The 18,295-nt window shown below is 47.2% G+C and overlaps 1 protein-coding gene across 14 annotated transcripts in view; it reads right to left on the bottom strand.

The window, feature by feature from the left end:
* ITPR1 (inositol 1,4,5-trisphosphate receptor type 1) overlaps positions 1–18,295 on the bottom strand; it is a 163,091-nt gene that overhangs the window by 19,929 nt on the left and 124,867 nt on the right. For all 14 annotated transcript variants that reach the window (XM_032699514.1, XM_032699524.1, XM_032699518.1 and 11 more), the window contains 11 exons: positions 16,344–16,544; positions 15,002–15,112; positions 13,644–13,739; positions 12,757–12,879; positions 11,666–11,770; positions 10,518–10,710; positions 8,344–8,466; positions 5,073–5,248; positions 3,459–3,623; positions 1,845–2,040; positions 1,215–1,316 (listed from right to left, as the gene is read on the bottom strand). In XM_032699514.1, the coding sequence (XP_032555405.1) occupies positions 1,215–1,316; positions 1,845–2,040; positions 3,459–3,623; positions 5,073–5,248; positions 8,344–8,466; positions 10,518–10,710; positions 11,666–11,770; positions 12,757–12,879; positions 13,644–13,739; positions 15,002–15,112; positions 16,344–16,544 (1,591 nt within the window). The remainder of the gene's footprint in view (positions 1–1,214; positions 1,317–1,844; positions 2,041–3,458; positions 3,624–5,072; positions 5,249–8,343; positions 8,467–10,517; positions 10,711–11,665; positions 11,771–12,756; positions 12,880–13,643; positions 13,740–15,001; positions 15,113–16,343; positions 16,545–18,295) is intronic.

The following is an 18,295-nucleotide window of genomic DNA, read 5'->3' on the forward strand; positions in this document are numbered from 1 at the left end:
ACAGATTGCACAGCCTTTGGGCTGCACTCAAAATGGCAACTTCCACTCAGAGCTTTCAAATGGCTAAAATATCACTGCTTGTGGAAACAGCATTTTGCTAGAAAAGCAACACACTTTTTTTGACCTTCTCTTCACTTGGCTGAAGGCTCCAACTTCACAGTTTCACTTGCAGAACTGCTAGAATTAATTCCTCAACCTCATATACTCTCTCTGTACCCATTAAAAGCCTCGTGACCTTCATTTCATCACAGAAATGCTCAGGAGCAGATCCCACCTTCCCACAGACAGCCTTGGAAAGGCCCAAACCCCTGTGCAATCCTGAAAGAGCCAAAACCCAAGAGCAGTGGCCAAAGATGGGACATCATGCACATCCCTGGCCACACAAGACTGGTACCAGGTTGATTATTTGTGACATAAAACCATCTCTGGAGCTTTCCTTCCTGCAGCCACAGTGTAGGAGCTGAATACAGCAGCTTTTCTTGTATCCAGCTGAATTTTAGTTTCTCAAAGAGGACAGTGGAGCAAAGCAGAGCCTCTCCTCCTGTGAGCAGGGGCTCGTGGCCATGGCTGACCTTGGATGGCCATGCAGGAGCTCCACTTCTGACAGAAACAGCTGTGCCCTGTCTGCCCCTCCCAGCCAGCACCGTAAATCTCCAACAAGGAAATAACATTTTCTAGGAAATAAAACTGAAATATTTCAATACCCATGTAATATCTCACTTTTTTGATCTCCAAACCCCCCAAACCTATCCTGTCTACTTAATCCATTGAGTACTTCCTGATATGACATTAAAAACAGTTTCCTTAGTTTGCCAGATAGAATAATGCTGCCAATAAACCATATTTCACAGGGCATTATCCTCTGAGATCACATTTAATAGCCTAATGTTTTAAAATAATAAACTTTGCAAAGAGGCAAACTGCATCGCTTCCTTCTCCAATTGATGGAGAAAATTAAAGAGTATGGCAGTGTTTTATAAAGTCTGGTTTGCTCCTAAGTTTCTCTGGTTTAATCACTTCATGTAACAAATGTTATTTATGCTGTTGGCCTAAATTAATGATATTTCAAGTTAGTCTCATGATAGCTTTGTTTCCAAATTTATTACATAGGATTTTGTAAAGAATTGTTTTTTCTTTTAAATTGAAGGTGTTTAACTGGAAAAAAATTGTGAAAATTCAGGGTTTGAGTTAGGAATTCCAGAGTGGACACTCACGGTCTGAAGGAATGATGGAAGAGCAGTTTTCACTGCTCCCTGCTTTGCAGACATCTGAATAGAGGAACTCGCCAGTCATGGTCTCACCTGGCTCTGTGTGATCTAAAACCAGAAAATGGGCAATCAAATGGGTGGTTTGACATCTTGACTTCTCAGGTACCAAGGTACCTCTTCATATTCAGTGTGTAATTACGAGGCATTTAGAGCAGCGTATTGTCCTTGACTTTAGAAGGGCACAGGACTTTGATTTATGCATTCAATGCTTTTAAATTCAACCATAAAAGCATTTTTATTTCACAGAATCCCAGAATCACTGAGGTTGGAAAAGACCTCCAAGATCACTGAGTCCACCCTGTGCCTGATGCTCACCTTGTCCCCCAGCCCAGAGCACTGAGTGCCACGGCCAGTCCTTCCTTGGGCACCTCCAGGGGTGGGGACTCCACCACCTCCCTGGGCAGCCCCTGCCAAGGCCTGACCACTCTTTCCAGGAAGAAATTCCTCCTCATGTCCAACCTGACCCTCCCCTGGCACAGCTTGAGGCCACTTCCCCTTGTCCCATCAGTGCCCCCAGGAACAACAGCCCGTTACTTTCTCCAACGTAACCCATGGAAATGAGCCACTGGCACTGACCTGGCAGCAAGGTTTCGTTGGGGAGCTTGTCCACTTCCAGGATGAAGTCATCTTTGAAGAAGAGGTACCCCACGATGGAGAACAGGTAGACCAGGATGAGGGCCAGCACGGCAGTGAGGATGATGGAGCGCCCGTTGCGGGTGACGCTCTTGATGACGTTGAGCAAAGTCTCTTCCCGGTACACCAGGTCAAAGAGCTGGGGGCAACCAACAACAGCACAGGTAGCACCAACACCACTGCTGGCACCATGTGTTGGCATTTCTTGTGCTGTGTGCACTTTGAAAAATGAGGGGTGGAGGCAGCTGTGCCTCCTCTTCATCAGCACTGCGTGGGCTCCAGGCCTGAGCAGCAGCTTGGGAAGAAGCCCCTGCCTGCTTCTTGTGTGTTTCTGCTTCAGTGCTAAACACACAAAGCTGCCAACACAGGCTGTTATTACCTTTTTTATAGATACCTGCCTCATCACAGTCTCAAAACAGCTCATTTCAAATTGCCATTAGTTTTAGTTTACTGAGCGTATAATTGCGTAATATCTTCCCCCCAAATTCTGTATTTAAATTTCTCTGCTGACATGTCCTTAATTTTTCACTGCTCTGGGTCGGGCACAACTCACAGCAGAGCCCAGGCAGGTTGTGGCTAAGCTGGTTGACAATGACAGAACAGGTATTTGTTAAATTGAACATGAACACAGGAAATACCCAGTTCAGGTACCAGAGGATGTGGGAAACATCCAACAAAGAGCCAAAAATAGCATGTTCTGAATGGGATTTAAGGTTTGCCTCAACAATGACACATTTTCTCCACCAACACTAGATCTACTCCTTCAGTGCTTATTCTTAGCAGCATTGTGCCGTGCAGGATGAATTCCACCCCAAACAGGAGAAATCTCTGCCAGGATCCCTGTCCGTGGTGTCAGGGCTGGAGGCTGGATACAACCTAAGTTATCCAGCTGCTCAAAAAGCAGGGATGCTGCTACAGTTATTGCTAATAACACAGTAAAGCATCTTAAAGACTCTGTGTCTCTTCCTCATAGCATGGTAACTTCAAAAGTGCCTCCTGTTCCACCAACATTTCTATTTTCCTCCTGAGAAGAACAAAAAGGTCTTTGCTGGTACAAATGACAGAATGGTTAGGCTGGAATGGACCTCAAAGCCCACCCAGTGCCACCCCCTGCCATGGGCAGGGACACCTTCCACCAGCCCAGGTTGCTCCAAGCCCCATCCAACCTGGCCTTGGACACTTCCAGGGATGGGGCAGCCACAGCTTCTCTGGGCAACCTGTGCCAGGGCCTCCCCACTGTCACAGGGAGGAATTTCTTCAATATATCTAAGCTCAATCTCTCCTCTCTTAGTTTAAAACCATCCCCCTTGTCCTGTCAGTATGTGTTCCTGCAAAAAGTCACACACTAGGAAGAAGGAATGTGGCAGGAATCTCAGAGTCTCCCACCATAACTTCTCCCAAGGAAAACCTCCCGTGCACGGCTCTTTCCAGTTCCTGCACAGCAGCTTCCCAGCAGCAAAGCAGAAAGTTTTTATGTGACATATCTGGATGTGCCAGAGATAGGACTTCACAAACACACAGACAGGAAAACATTCCCAGGGCCAAGTGAACACCTACCAGGAGGCTGTAAAAGAACTCATGCACGAAGAGCCCCAGGGCACAGATCAGCAGGTACAGCAGGTGATAAAGGAACTCCACATCCATGATCATGGCCTTGTATCCTCGAGTGAAGGTCCCACAGTTACCCACAAAACTCATCAGAAAAATTATTTTATTACAAACCTAAGGAAGAACAAACCGTAAATTAGTTACAACATGTGGCTTTTCAGGAAAATATGCAGTTTTTCCAGGCTGGAGATAACTCCAGGATGGTACCAACAAACAGTGTTTCCTGCTCCCTGTGGTGTTTTCTGCCCAGCTGAGACCAAGCCCAAACTCAAACTGCACACATCCAATACAAACTGTGCCCTGGTTGCTCTCCCCACAGCTTGGTGTCAAAGGGCATCAAGACTAAGATAAAGAAGAAAGTAAAAGGTTCTAAGGACTAAGCAGGTGCTGCAGATTCCCTCAGAAATTCCCTCTCGGATAACACACCCAGAAGTCCTCCTGTGTGCCATCAACACCAAGGAACACTCCCTTAACTCACTGGGAACCTGCTAAATGCCACAATTACCAGTAACCACCCCCATCCCCCTCACACACATCCCTGACTCAGAGGGGCCAGGCACTCGGGGACGTGTTGGAAGACAAGAAATGCTACTAAAAGATGCACTCAAAGCTGGGCAGTTGGTTAATAAAAACAAGGGCTTTGAAAAGATGCATCTTTGCAGAGTTGCTGACTCAGCCAGAGAAACCCCTTCAGGCTCCCTCGCCACGAGAGACCACAAGTATCCGGGTTTGGGCGCTGCTGAAGCTCTGGTGGCTCAGCTCACACAGGACTGCAGCAGAACTGCTGCTGGCATGTGGGCTGGAGCCAGGCCTTGGGCACATCACCCAATTGTTTAGGTTGGAAAAGACCTCCAAGCATCGAGCCCACCCTGTGCCCAATGCCCACCTGTCCCCCAGCCCAGAGCACTGAGTGCCACTGAGGCCTTCCTTGGGCATCTCCAGGCATGGGGCCTCCAAACCTCCCTGGGCAGCCCCTTCCAGTGCCTGACAACCCTATCCAGAAAGAAATTCCTCCTGATGTCTAACCTGACCCTGCCCTGGCACAGCTTGAGGCTGTTTCCTCTCATCCTGTGCCTTGTTCCCTGGGAGCAGAGCCCAACTTCCCCAGCTCCACCCTCCTGTCAGGGAGTTGGAGAGAGTGAGAAGGTCCCCCTGAGCCTCCTTTGCTCCAGGCTGAGCCCCCCCAGCTCTCTCAGCCACTCCTATGAAATACAATGCATCATTTAGTGAATCTCACACAACCCCATTAAACTCTGCAGCTCAGTCCATGAACAGAGACAAGTTTGGGTGAATAACCGTGTGCTTTAGCTCACAGACTCCCTGTTTCTGGCTGGGGTGAGAGCTGTTTCTAGACTGAGCAAAACCTTAGAGCTCTGCCTCCATCCTGGGGAACCAGCATTAAATGAACAACAGCAAAGCACTTCTGGTAGGAAGAGCCCAGAGAGGGAATTACTCCTCCCACCAGTCCCAGCACAATGTCCCAGGCTATTTTTGCCACAACACAGGTAAGGAACCCTTACATAAGGTGCAAGAGAACATCAACAAAGCCCACTCAGTTCTTACGTTGAATGCACCCAGAAGAAATAAAGTAGGTTGTAAACCAACTGAAAATATCAGCCGCAATATGGTGGAGGCGATGAGGGCGCGGATGCCGTGGGGCTTGGGGAGGGCAATGACGATGGCCAGGGAGATCAGCATGGCTGTCCACAGCAACCCGGACAGGTGGGGCTCCAGGGTGCCTGGGGGGGGGAAACAAACCCATTTCAACACCTCTATAACCAAACTAACCAAATGAGTGCCATTTATGTCATCTTTGGTGGGGCATCCTCCAGCCTCGTGTGCAACCACTGCTGATTCCAAGGCAGAGATGGAGTGGAACATCTGAGCCCAATGCCTTCAGCAGCTTTTAATTACAAACTTGTTACTAAGTTATTATGTAAATGATACATATAGGATTCTTCATTCTTGTGTTCATCACTGGTACATCTGAATGCTGAGAGGCCTTTTGAGATGTGTTCTGCAGAGGCCCTGCCTGGGCAGGTGAGGATGGAGCCGACGCTCCTCCGGGTCTGGAGCCACAGCAGAGTCTCCTGAAATCCTTTTGGTCAAACCCTCGTACCAGTTTTTGTCATCTCTTGCTATTCCTGGTTCTATTTCGACTGTCCCATGAGACTGGCTGCTTACATAACATCGAGCCCGTGTTCTAAAAATACACTTCCCTGAAAGAGCCATAGAAAATGTTCAGCCAAAAATACCATTTACCCTGGGTTTATGCAGAATAAGACACTTCTTTCTTAAAACTGACATAATTTTTGTCTTCAAGCAACCTGTTCCTCAACAGACAGAAAGGCCAGACCCCCCAAATTTCACAGCACTCTGCAGCCCTTCTGCAAACACGTACTCAGAGAACTTATGTCTTACTGGTAGGATCCTCACTAAGGGCTTTATCCTCCCCCTCCCAAATTCAGGCAGCTTAGGAAATATTACTCTCATCTGACTACCACGAGCAGCCATTTAATTTTGTTCCAAATCACTGTAGATTAATAAAGACAGCAGAGGATAGATGGAAATTAAAACTTAATAAGCGTAAAGTTGAGCAGCTGTTTCTGCTGCCTGAAGGGAGCCTGGGATCCCGGAGCAGCGCTGCCACCGGAGCTGTCACACAGCACAGGGTGCAGAGCCTGGCATGGACTCACCCGAGCGGGAACAGCAACAGCACGGAGAGGGGACAGAGGAAAACGGGAGGCAGCTTGGTTAGGAGTGACTTAGGAATTGCCAGGAGGGGCAGATCCTGAAGGATCCCACCTGCACAGGTGTCTGAGCATCCCAGCTATTACACAGCTTGGGAATATATTTGCTGTCACGAGTTGCAGCAGTTCCCAGCAGGCCTGAAGAAATGCCTGGAGTTCATGAAGTCCTCAGGTGTTGCCTGAACACCCACCCAGGGCTGGCCTGGAACTCCAGGCTGTCCAGCAAGGACAATGCCAGGACTTCAGCAGGACTCAAGTCACTTCCAGGACAGAGCAGGGCTCAGGGCAAAGGCTCCTCTCTCCTTCCCAGGGGCGGAGAGAGGCTGGGAACAGACTGGGAGCAACGTCCTTGCCCTTGGCACCTGAAGCCAAGGGCTGGTCACTCACCAACTGTCTGCACCCAACCTGACACCAAAACCTTGCTGGGAGCACAGGGGGTCATGACACAACTGCAGGCAGGAGGAACGTGCAGCCAGTAGGAAGTTCTCCCTGTCTCTGGAATTCTCACCATTCCAGTACCGGATTCCAGGCATCCAGTTTTGTTTCTGCTCCTCAAGTCAGAAGTTTTACAGCTTCTGCTACTGTCAGATGCTCATCAGCTGCTCAGTTCACCGTGTCTGAGAAACTCAAGACACTGACAACTTCCCCCAAACAGTCTGTTTGGAAGAGTCTTTTTTTTTTTAACCTAAATATAAGATACACATGTATTTATTTTACTTTTTTTATTCTAACTAGTAGAGGAAGAGATTTTATCATAATGTTGCCTGACAAAGAATTTCAAAAATGTAGGGTAGGGCACCTTCAAAATGCCAAATGATCCCCCCAAGTCTTGCAATTTGTAATCTCAACAAACTCATTTAACCAGCAGCTTTCCCGGCAGCCATAAATAAAGACCTTTTAACTTGTGATCTTTGAAAGCAGAGAGAAAAAATTCAGTTGTTCTTTGGGCTAGCTGAAACCTTCCAGGCAGAAGGGATCTGGGCACCCCCACTCTGCTGATGGTAGCACAGCCTGGTGGCACTGATGGTAGAAGGTAAAACTATTCTCTTCCCTCTCTCAAGAACACGGGATTTTGGTCTAAAAGATCCTTCTGACAGGCTTTATCAGGATGCAAACCCTCTAAACACAAGGAAAAAGCTCCCACCTGGACATTCCCCTTACACCAATACACACAATAGGGATTCACTACAATGTTTGAGTATTTCTCCAGATTTCCCAATTCCTGCTGACACCACTCCAGCCCTCGACCTGCCCTGGGGTGCAGCTGCTGGGAGAGGCTGGATCTAGGGATGAGCAGCTGGATCTCATCAGGATTTACTGTGCTGGCTCCAAGAGCCACCAGTGTCACACAAACCCCCAGGCTGGATCAGAGGCAACTTCCACGGGACCTGTTACAGCGGGACTGTGAAATCCCACAGGAGCCACACGTGTTATCCCATAACTTGTGTCAGCAATGCTGGCAAGCCCTGCTGCTGCCCACTCATGGCAAGGGAGCTCGGAGCAGCAGGTTGGTCCTGAGCCAGGGGACATGGAGGCTCCTCGTTCCCTATGGGAAACCTCTGTCCTCCATGCTCCTGGGGGTGAGGGAATCCTGGAGTTGGGCTCTTTTTCCATATGCTCCATCAATTTCTAATGGCACAAGGCAGGTCACTTCACCTCTGTACACCTCCCCTGCCAACACAGGGTAATGTCACCCACCCCCAGCACTCAGAGGCCTCAGAGAACCAGGAAAACTGTGTGGAAAATGTCATTAATAAAATGCAAGCTCAAGGAAAACAACAAATATAACATTTTGCCTATTTTTAGTTCAATACTTAATTGCAGAACTTTAAACCAAAGTAGAACATTCAAGTAATTAAAGGTGGATGTTTGTCTTGGATAATTTTTTCCCCCAGGAAAAAGCACGGCTCTGTATTTTCCTTACAAATGCCTCAAGAAAGAGTAACAAGAGCACAATTTAAATTGAGGCAATTAAAAAAGCCAATTTCTGTTCCCCTATTCCCACTGAAGCAAACCCTGATGCACAGAGTTTGGCTCATTGTACCTTCTTTGTTCATGTATTTTTGTATGTTAAATATTGGTACCTCCTCGAATTCCTTTGAAGGGATAGAAAAATGCCACGAGCAGGTTCATGAGGACAGCCAGGTTAAAGGAAATGCTGCTCCAGAAGGACATGTTCCGAGCACACCAGTACAGGAAAGGCTGAGCTGCAAAAGAGAAAAACAATTCTTTTAAATGGAGGGTTAAAAAAAAAAAAAAGTCTATATAGAAAATTATCTCCACCAAAACTTCAGTTTCTTTTCAGTTTGCCCAAAAGCACAGCATCAACAGTAATAAACTTCAGAACAAGCCATGAATATTACTTGATTATTCTTCATCTTGAGGGGAACTTCATGTTTCCTAGATGGTGTTTTAAGGCAAAGGATTCATGATTCAGACATGGTTTAGCAGTGGCCAGAGAACAAGTCCAGAAATTGCAGAGACCAAGGACTTCAGGCTTCCCCTAATAATATACTTTGTTCTCAGAGTCACCCCAAGAACAATTAGGAGGAGGAAAATGAAGGGTGAGGTTCAGCCCCATCCCTCTGTGTTCTGCTGCTGCCAGCAGCTCACCTGCACGAGACACTGCCCTCCTAAAAATGTATTTTCTGCTGGTAACAGCCCAGAATAGCCCCAGAATGATCACAGGTTGGAGCCCTCTGACCCTCCCTCTGCCTGGGGGCAAAGGACCCAGCACATCTGCAGAGAGCTCAATGTACAGTCCAACAGCTGCACACTGAAATTCTTCATGTTACACAGACATACTTTTCAAAAAAACCTCCTGATTTGAATAATCCCTGCACAACCAAGAGGCAGAAAGCAAAAAGATTCCTTGTCTGAAGTGGTCGTGGATGGTAAGTTGACAAGGAAGGCAAGAAGCTGCCTTGCAGTAATTCCCTCTGCATCCAGGCAAAATCCCCCTGATTATTGCACAGCAAATTGTGTCCTCCTGAAATCTAGAGCAGTGGAAAAAATCTATTAAAAATGCTCTCAAAGAAGAGATAGAACTATTTTCCCTCCTTGGAAGGAGGCGGAGTATTTAGGTATCAGAGAGCAAAGAAAAAGCTCACAGCAGAATTCAGAAACAAGCTGAAATAAAAATCTAACAGAATATATGAATGATGCTGAAGTTGCCAATTTGTTTAGGATGGCATATATTCCCCTATTTCTTGCAGACCTCTTAGGTGATTTTAGGCAGCACTCCCACATGTGCCCTAGGAGGAGATTCCAGACCAGTCTGTGCTCTTAAACTAAAACCTGGAGTTGAGCTGATGCACAGGAGGGGAACAGCAGTGGTATCAGATGGCAGGGGCTGACTGGAGCAGGAAGTTACTGCCTTATCTCTCACATTTCAGAGGGTCACTGCTGGCAAATTCTGACCACTCACCACTGCCCACTAAGGCTGAGCCTCAGCTGCAACATTTGGCCCTCAGTAAAACAAAAAATCAGCTTTTAAAAAGAAAAAAACCCCAAAGCAAATGAGTTAGAAAGTTTATGGGGGACGTGGTGGCAGTGCATGAATTAAAATATCATTAAAAAGGATTTCTTAGCTGCCAGTGGGAATCTCAGAGGGAAATCAGTGCTTGAAAATGCTTGCTTTCAGATATTTTATCATCACAGGGCTGGGAGTGACTTACTAGCCTGTCAGTTAATTCCTTGCCCAAAGAAAGAACCAGTTCTACTTCACTGTCACCGGGAAATGCATGTTTAACCTGTTCTTAAGCAGCTCCATTGCTGGAGATGCCAAAGTCCATAGAATCATTAGGGCTGGAAAAGACCTTTAAGATCATCAAGTCCAACCTCATTGCATCACCCATCCTCACCCCTCCCTGGAACACGTGGGAATTCAGGACAGGGAAGGAGAACAGGCCACTGCTCCCTTCAGCTGTGTCCTCTCCCTTTCTCCCTGCCACATTCTCATTTAAGCAAAGCCTCCACAGATTTGTTCCTTCCCGTTGGATCTTAAAAAAGACGACCTGTGCTCCTTCCTCCTGCTCTCCCCTGGATCCCCTCCAGAGGCTCCATATTGCTCCAGCATTCATTGCCTGCATCACAGCATCTTGCCATCACGCAGAGGAGCAGCTCTTGCAAACAATTATCGAGGTTGGTGCCACACTGGGAACCATCTGTTACCCAGCCAACGTTTCGACCCCCAAACCCCGACCCCAGAGTTCTGCTGGTGCCGCTCCCCGCGACCGCGCCGGCAACACCGACCCACCTCGCAGCTTCTTCTGCCAGTTCATCTCGTTGAAGAGGTCCTCTGATTTTAGGAAGAAGTCATTGATCTTGCTGCCCTGCTCGTCCCTCTCCGTGGTGTAGTAAATCCGCAGCTTGGACTCCTTGGTGAGGAACTCGCAGATGCTGGGCACGGGGAAGACGATCTGCTCCATGGTACGGTCCGACCTGACAATCTGAACAGCAGCCCCATGAGTCCTGCCTTGATCTTAAATGCTTTTATTTCTTGAGTTTCTGCCTTTTTTTCTCCCCTTTGAAACATGCAGAAACTTGGACAAATTTCTGTACAATAGCAGCCCGATAGAGGCTTCATTTCATTTACCTTTCAAAGCAGGTCTACATTTTGCCCCAAGGCTAATTTCTATGCCATGGTCTAATCCCAGCAGTACTGGTCTGAGCTGGGATTTCCAAGGGGCCCAGTGGATCCTGCACCAAAGCTGGGATGGATTTCAGAGCAATGTGGTTGCCCAGTTCAAGAATGTTGGTAAATTTTAGCCACATGCAAGTATGAGGAATAACAGTTATATCTGTATTGCTTACTAGAGAGTTTTGTGAAGTCATATAAGCACAGAATGGTTTGGGTTGGAAGGGACCTTAAAGGTTATCCAGCTCCAACCCCCTGCCATGGGCAGGGACACCTCCCACTAGCCCAGGTTGCTCCAAGCCCCGTCCAACCTGGCCTTGGACACTTCCAAGGATGGGGCAGCCACAGCTTCCCTGAGAAATCTCCCTATTCATGAGAATTTTACTTTTACAAAGCTCTTAGATGGTACATGAGGCCAAATTGCCATCAGAATCCAGAAAGAGTGGCAAAATCTCTGACAAACTTCATGGATTCAGCAACAGCACCGGCCAAATTGTAACAGAAGTGAAGCCACACTTGTGCTGCCAAGAGAGCTCTGCTCAGCTCCATCCCAGAGCCCACACACGACAGCTCAGGAACAGCTCCCCCTGCCACTGCCAGAACACCAAGGGAAGAACTAAATGCAGGGATATTCTGTGTCAGGGATGGCAGTCCACACACAGGTACCAGTGCAGCCACACTGTCACGTGTGATGTCCAAGGGTTAACTGCACTGGTTCTCTCCCAGGGGCTCATCCCTGCTCCCGGCAGGCTCCGGGTTCCCCGTACCTCGATCTGTGCCGTGTGCTTGGCGTAGAACTCCAGAGCCTCATCCCCCTCGATCTGACCTCCCGGCTTCAGCATGTTCTGCAGCTCTTTGTTGTGACGAGCCAACTAAAATAAAGGAATGCACAGGGAGTGGGAGACACCAGATGTCTCTCTGTGATATTAAATTTCTGATTTTTGGCATAAAAAAAGAAATAGTACACAGTCAGCTGCTAGGAAAGGGCAAAGTTGACAGAAGGCTTGTTCTGTTCCAACCAGACACCCTGCAGCTCTATTTTGGGAGCAAGTCAGAATGATTCAAATATGTATTTTTTTAATACCAGTGTTGTATTCCTCTTTTCCCCACCCTCTCCTACCCTTTTGCCTGGCTTGGGAGTCTTTCTGAACGTTCACATTCGGTCTGTCCTTCTCCACCCACCCTAACCCAAAGGGGTGCTCATCACCCAAAGATTCAGACAGGGACAAAGAGAAAATCTGCATCAACTGAACAGCAGATGCACAGAGAAGTGCTCCAAAAATGCTGCTGGATGCTCCAAATCCATCCTGCAGCACAGTGATGGGCTGTCTGCTCAGATGCCACAGGGACAAGAAGTCTCTAATGCAGTAAGAGATGCAGCATCAATATATTAAATAGATTTAGATATGCTTTTCTCCCCTTCGGTTTTTTACCTTTCAAACACATTTTCTCAATACAATGGCCCTGCTTGGCTCCAGCAGAGAGTGGCAAGGACTGAGATTTCTGCTCACACTCTAATTGATCAGTGAGTAGAATTTCTTTGGGAGTATAAAGTAACCTTTATACAGAGCAAAAATAATACATTGCTGCTCAGTGCTGCCAAGAATTGAGTCACATGTCTTCAGAAACTCAGTCCAGAGCCTGCCTGCTCCCCATTATAACAGAAAATTCCCCAAATTTTTTTGTATTATAGAATTTTTGTTTCTGATTAAGGATTGGGATTTGCTCTGATAAGAAGGGAACATGCAGTGAGTTTGTCCCAGAGATGAGCCATGAAAACAGTTCCAGGGAAAAGCAGACTCTGGCTATTCCCAGTTTGTGAGTCATGGTGCTACAAAACCTGCAGGTGAAACTCTACCTGATGAGCCAAGATATAAATGTTGTGTCCCACGTTCCTTGGAGATGCTGCAACATCTTCCCCATTCTCTCCATCCTCAAATTCCACTTCTCCCTGCAGATAAGCCTTCTTGATCACTTCCACCTAGAAAAGGACACAGAGGCCACTGAAGAGGAGGCTCAGGCAAAGGGTCAAGGGGAGCAGAGCATGGACATGTTTCTCAACATCCAGGATAAACAGGCCTGACCTCAGCTTCAGCCCAGCTCACTGACACAAGAAACTAAGCTTTCAGTTCCCCCTGCTCTGGGCCACCCTCTCCTCAGGCTTTGTCACCTCCTGACCTCTGGCCACAGCTCTGAGCCCTGACACACATCAGCAGTGTTCCAGCTGTACTTGGCACCTCCTGGTTGTGTTTGCACCAGGTAATACATTACCCAGCCCCAAACCCTGCCATGCTCTACTGAACAGCTCTTAGGGCACAAGAAATTTTCACTTCTCTGTCCCCTGTGCAAATAACTTCCATGTGTGGATACCTGCTCTAGTGAAAGGTGTCCCTGCCCATGGCAGGGGGTGGAACAAGGTGAGATTTAAAGTCCTTTCCAACCCAAACCATTCTGTGATGATTCTATGATTCTAAAGTGTCAGATGATGCTCCTTCCCTGCCTTACACAGGATGCTGAATCTCTCCTCCACAGCACTTGCCTAATCACTTGTGATACCTGGGAACTGGGCTGAGCCATTCCCTGTGGATATTGTGCTCGTGCAACCAGTCCCTTGAAAGGCTTTCCAGTTGCCAGTGAGCTCCTGCAGCGTCTCTGGGGTGGACACAGCCATCCCAGTGTCCCCAGTGCTGGAGGAGCACCTGGCTTGAATGGAGTCAGGAATTTGGGAGTGACCCAGAGACTCACCAGCTCCTTGGGCCTCATGTTGTAGAGGATCCTCTCGGCGTTCTCGCTGTCGTGCCTGCTCTCCATGATGGCCAGGAGCAGCTTCGAAGCATTGTTCTGAGGGAAAGACAACAATCACTGCCAGGAGCCAAAAAATGAGGGTACCCAGCTGGAGTGCCACCTCACCCAGTGCCAAGAAGGGCTTCAGAACCTGGGTGCTACCTGGGTGAGTCACAGGAAAGTATAATTGTCCCAGCCAGCCACCACAAGGTTCCTACAGCCTCACCTTGCCAACCTCCCTCTCCTCTAATTATTGCCCTATGCAACTTAATAGGATTTTTTACCAGTTTATTTCCCAAATCCTACTTATTGGGAGACACCAAATTAACCCAAGTCAAGGTTTAAGATTACTAAAATGCTGCTGTTTTGTTTTAAGGATGCTGCAGCATCACCACAAGCTCTGAGCTCCCAAGTGGTGCAGCACAGCTTTGCTGAAGATGCTGCTGATTAAATCAAGGGACAGGCAGGGCTGAAGTCACAGATGTGCTGTGCTGCTTTTAACTGAGCTCACTCTGCAACCTCCTCACGCCAAGAAAACACAGGGAGGAAATGGGAAACTACCACAAGGCACCAGACTACTTTAATACGAACAATTAAGATTAAAATCCATCATGCCTGACAATAAAACCCAATAAAAGTATTTAATTTTGAAGTATAATGCTAATTGAGTCTAAAAGCATTTTTTATTTACAATAATAAAAACCCCACATTACCCATAATAATGGTGTGAGTCGGCAACGGAAAACAAGGAGACATTGCAGTGTAAGGCAGGGCAATAAGTCAGAAAGGAAATATTTCTCAAACACAGGCTGAAGCAAGAGTGCTCTGGGACTGCTGTTGCTAGAAGGGAACCTGCTCCTCTATTTTGAAACCAGCACCAGGGCTAATTATTTCAGCATTAATATGAACAGCCCTAAAGAACTGTTGATGATTTAACATCAACTGATTAAACAACAACAATAAAGTATTAGCAAACTAGTTGTAACATGAGAAATTTCACTTCTATTGTGTATGTAGAAGCTCAGCAACAACAGAAAAGTTTTCATCAGCTTTAAATTTTTAACAGGAAATTATTTTAGGATTCCTCAGCATATCTTGACTGCCTGCATCCCCCACGTGAGAACTGGTGGCTCCATGTCATCATTTAGAAGATGAAATACCTGTGACAAACAATCTTTGGGCACTGCCTCCAGCTCTTTGAAGTGTATAGTTTTTTGGCACTTAGGAATATTGGGATATAATAAACACTCACATAATTCCAACAGTAAAATTATGTTTCATCTTACTGTGAACGTGAATTGCACAAAACATTCACTTGCCTTCAGTTCCAACACAAGGTCCATCCTCTTCTTTCCCAGAGGGTTGATGTCATTGAGAATTAAAGCTGTGATGATGTCAATGCCGTTGGACTCGTGAGTAGCAATGCAGTTCTGGCCAAAGAAAATTCATCAGACTTCACTAATTGTCTACACTACAAACACAGCCCGGGCTGGTGACCCCGCCAGAACAGCAGAGTCCCCTCTGTCATCACCTCCAGATGGATAAACTGGACAGAAAGCTCCAGGCAGTGGAACAACAAAAGATTAAGGTATTTTCTTTCAAGCTTTTCCTCTCCTCAGCCATGGTCCTGCTGGAACCCCTCGACCTCAGGAAGCCCCACAGCTGATAAACGAGGCATTTCCATCCCAGAGTGCCAGGCTGGATGTGCAGCTACGGAAGAATCTGTTTTACTGAGATTAGGGAGAGCTTTCTTTATTTGAGGTGTGCCAATCAACACCTACTTCAGCCCTGTCTACCCAAAGAATGGGAATTTCCGGAACCTTCTGCTTACCCTTGAACCCTGCTTGTGGAATGATCTGGAACTAAAGTGTTCCAACAACAGCAGCTTGCTGGCCTTGAAATCCAGAGCCTTGCTCTGTCACCGAGCTCCACACCTACATCTAAAGGGTTTTAGTCCACCTTGATATAAAGGACACTCTCATGACCTGGCATGCACAGCCTCACGTGTTCCCTCACAGAGATGTGATTTCATCTGACCATTGTCACTCTGTGTCTAGCTTTGTTCTAAACTCCTTTGGAGTACTCAAAGAAAAGGCACTTCTAAGGACTGATATACTCAAAGACCTTTTGAAAAGACATATCCCAGTCTTTATGGACATACTGTGGTTCAAATAGCATGGACATGGAGAAAATAAGCAGAAACTGGCACAGGTTGCCCAGAGAAGCTGTGGCTGCCCCAGCCCTGGTGTCCAAGGCCAGGGCGGGGCTTGGAGCAACCTGGGATAGTGGAAAGTGTCTCTGCCCATGGCAAAGCTTGGAACTAGATGGTCTTTAAGGCCTCTTCAAAGAATTCTGTGAAATTCTATGAAATACAAAAATTCCCCACTTTCCCTGTCTGTCAAATCTAATAAAACAGCTTAAATCCCAGCAAAGCAGAAATATCTCCACTGCTTTGAGAGGTTTGACTCCTCAGAGGAGGCCCTGAGAAAGGGAAGTTGATTATGATGGGTTTATAAAGGAAAAAAATCCCCCAAGGATTTGTAGGGCAAGTCAAGTGGGCAGCATTACAAGACAACACCAGTCTGGCAGACAGAGCCAAGCCCAGCAGAGCTGGGGTTCAGGGGGGAAGGGGGATGCTCTTCCCAGCTCTGGATGTGTTACCTGGTTCTCATGGCAGGGCCCCTGGCAGTACTCAGTCAAGCTCTCCAGGGTCTGGTTGATGAGGGCCACGTTCTTCTCATTGATGTACAGCCCCAGCAGCCCAAGCCCCCCAGTTGTGCTCCCACAGATACAGTCCAAGAACTGCAGTGTCTCACACACCAGGTTGTAGTTTGTCTTGTTGTTCTGGCAACGTAGGAAATTCTGTGGGGAGAGTGACAAAGTCATAAGGGAAGGGGGGAAAAAAACCATCTAAACTGCTGTTTGGTTGATAGTGTTTATTAAGTTCATCCATCCCTAACTGCACTGCATGGTAGATTGCTCTAGGTTCACTGTACAAGCAGTTTAAGCCTCTTCCAGGGCTTATTTTCAATGTGCTGCTCTCTTGAGCAGCTTTTTGGCTTCACATTGTACAGAAGCCAACCAGCAATAAACTGAGTGCATCCAATAAACAGTGCATCCATTAGAGGCTGAAACCCAACAACGGAGCAGGCCCTTCACTGCGGGTCACAAAGCTCTCCTGAGCCTGGAAGGTTCCCTCTGCCTGCTCCATTTCACTGCCAACCATCACTCAAGGCCTCTCCTCCCCAGACCTTTTTCCAGGGTGGGAGCAGAAATCCCTGGCTGTGGCCTCACAGCAGCTCCACCTGTTCAAAAGGCACCTGACTGCACACCTCGAAGGAAGGAGCCTTGAAACACCATCCTCTCCACTGCATTTCTTCCCACGTAATTACTGTAATTCCTGCTTGAAGCTGCTGATTAGGAGCAGCTCCTCTAATGAAATGCTAGATGGATCTGTGTGGATTTAACAGGTTTCTGCCCTCCTGTATTCCAAATGAAAAAAAACCAACCAAATCCAACCAAAACCAAAGGACAGTTAATGAAAACCAGTTTCCCAGTGACTTGGACATTGTCATTGCATTCCCAGCAGTGCTGCAAAGATGGACAGCCACTACCACTTTCTTTTCCTTGATGTTTCAGCAGGAAAACTCTTATTCTAGCAGGTAATTCTCTTAATTCTAGCAGGTAACAACACTTCCAAGGTGAAAACCTCTCAGAGGAACAAGAGACATGGGACTATGGAACCAGCAGGGTCTTTTCTGCCAGCCCAGAGAAGCCCTGGTCCCTGCCTGCCTCTGGTGTGTGCGTCACACTAGTCAGTCTTTTAAGGCAAACAGAGGGAGAAACTGCAGATTCAATGGAAGGCAAAGCTAAAAAAGGAAAATGCTGTCTATGAATGCAGACTAAAGGTGACAGTGATTCAGCACATTTCAGCTGATTGCTCATTTTGTATCCTGACTTCTGATTAACTTGTCAGAATGTAGAAAGGTTGATGCTACAGAAATCAGAGCTTGTGTCTTCCCTCCAGGAAAAAATAAAAGATAATATTGAAAGTGATGAAATAAAATGTTCCCTGGCTGCAGCACAGCATTTGCTCTGCTTACAGCTGGGTTTGTACCTTAGCTGCTTGATCCACAGTCAATAAACACAAAGGAGGGAGGAGGAATGAGGCGCAAGAGCAGGAAGACACTGTTAGATGGGCTAAAACAAGGGGAAAGAAAAAACTAGAAAACAAGACCCTGCTGCACTGTGAGAAACTGCCCCAGGGAGTGTCTGCTACTGTCCCAGGCAGTACAGAGAGCTCTTCATTTTCTGTCCTCCAGAGCATCTCACAGGCTACAGAGTGGGAACACAGAGTACTGAACAGGCCATCCCACTGCTTTCCATGGGAATGATCCTGAGGGATGGACCACCTGAAAGACCCTGTACCCAGAATGAGGAGCCACAGAGATGCAGGTTCAGCCAGAATGTGTAGAAAATATGCATCAACTCATTCCTCCCAGTCCTTGCATTCATCTGAAGAAGGTATTGCAGCTCCTCCAGCCCCATGGAAAGAGCTGGAGGGAACAGCACCCTGTCTGGAGCTGTGTGTGGGAAGGGAAGCAGTGAGGGAC

The sequence above is a fragment of the Chiroxiphia lanceolata genome, chromosome 11 (genome assembly GCF_009829145.1).
Source record: "Chiroxiphia lanceolata isolate bChiLan1 chromosome 11, bChiLan1.pri, whole genome shotgun sequence".
NCBI lineage: Eukaryota > Metazoa > Chordata > Aves > Passeriformes > Pipridae > Chiroxiphia > Chiroxiphia lanceolata.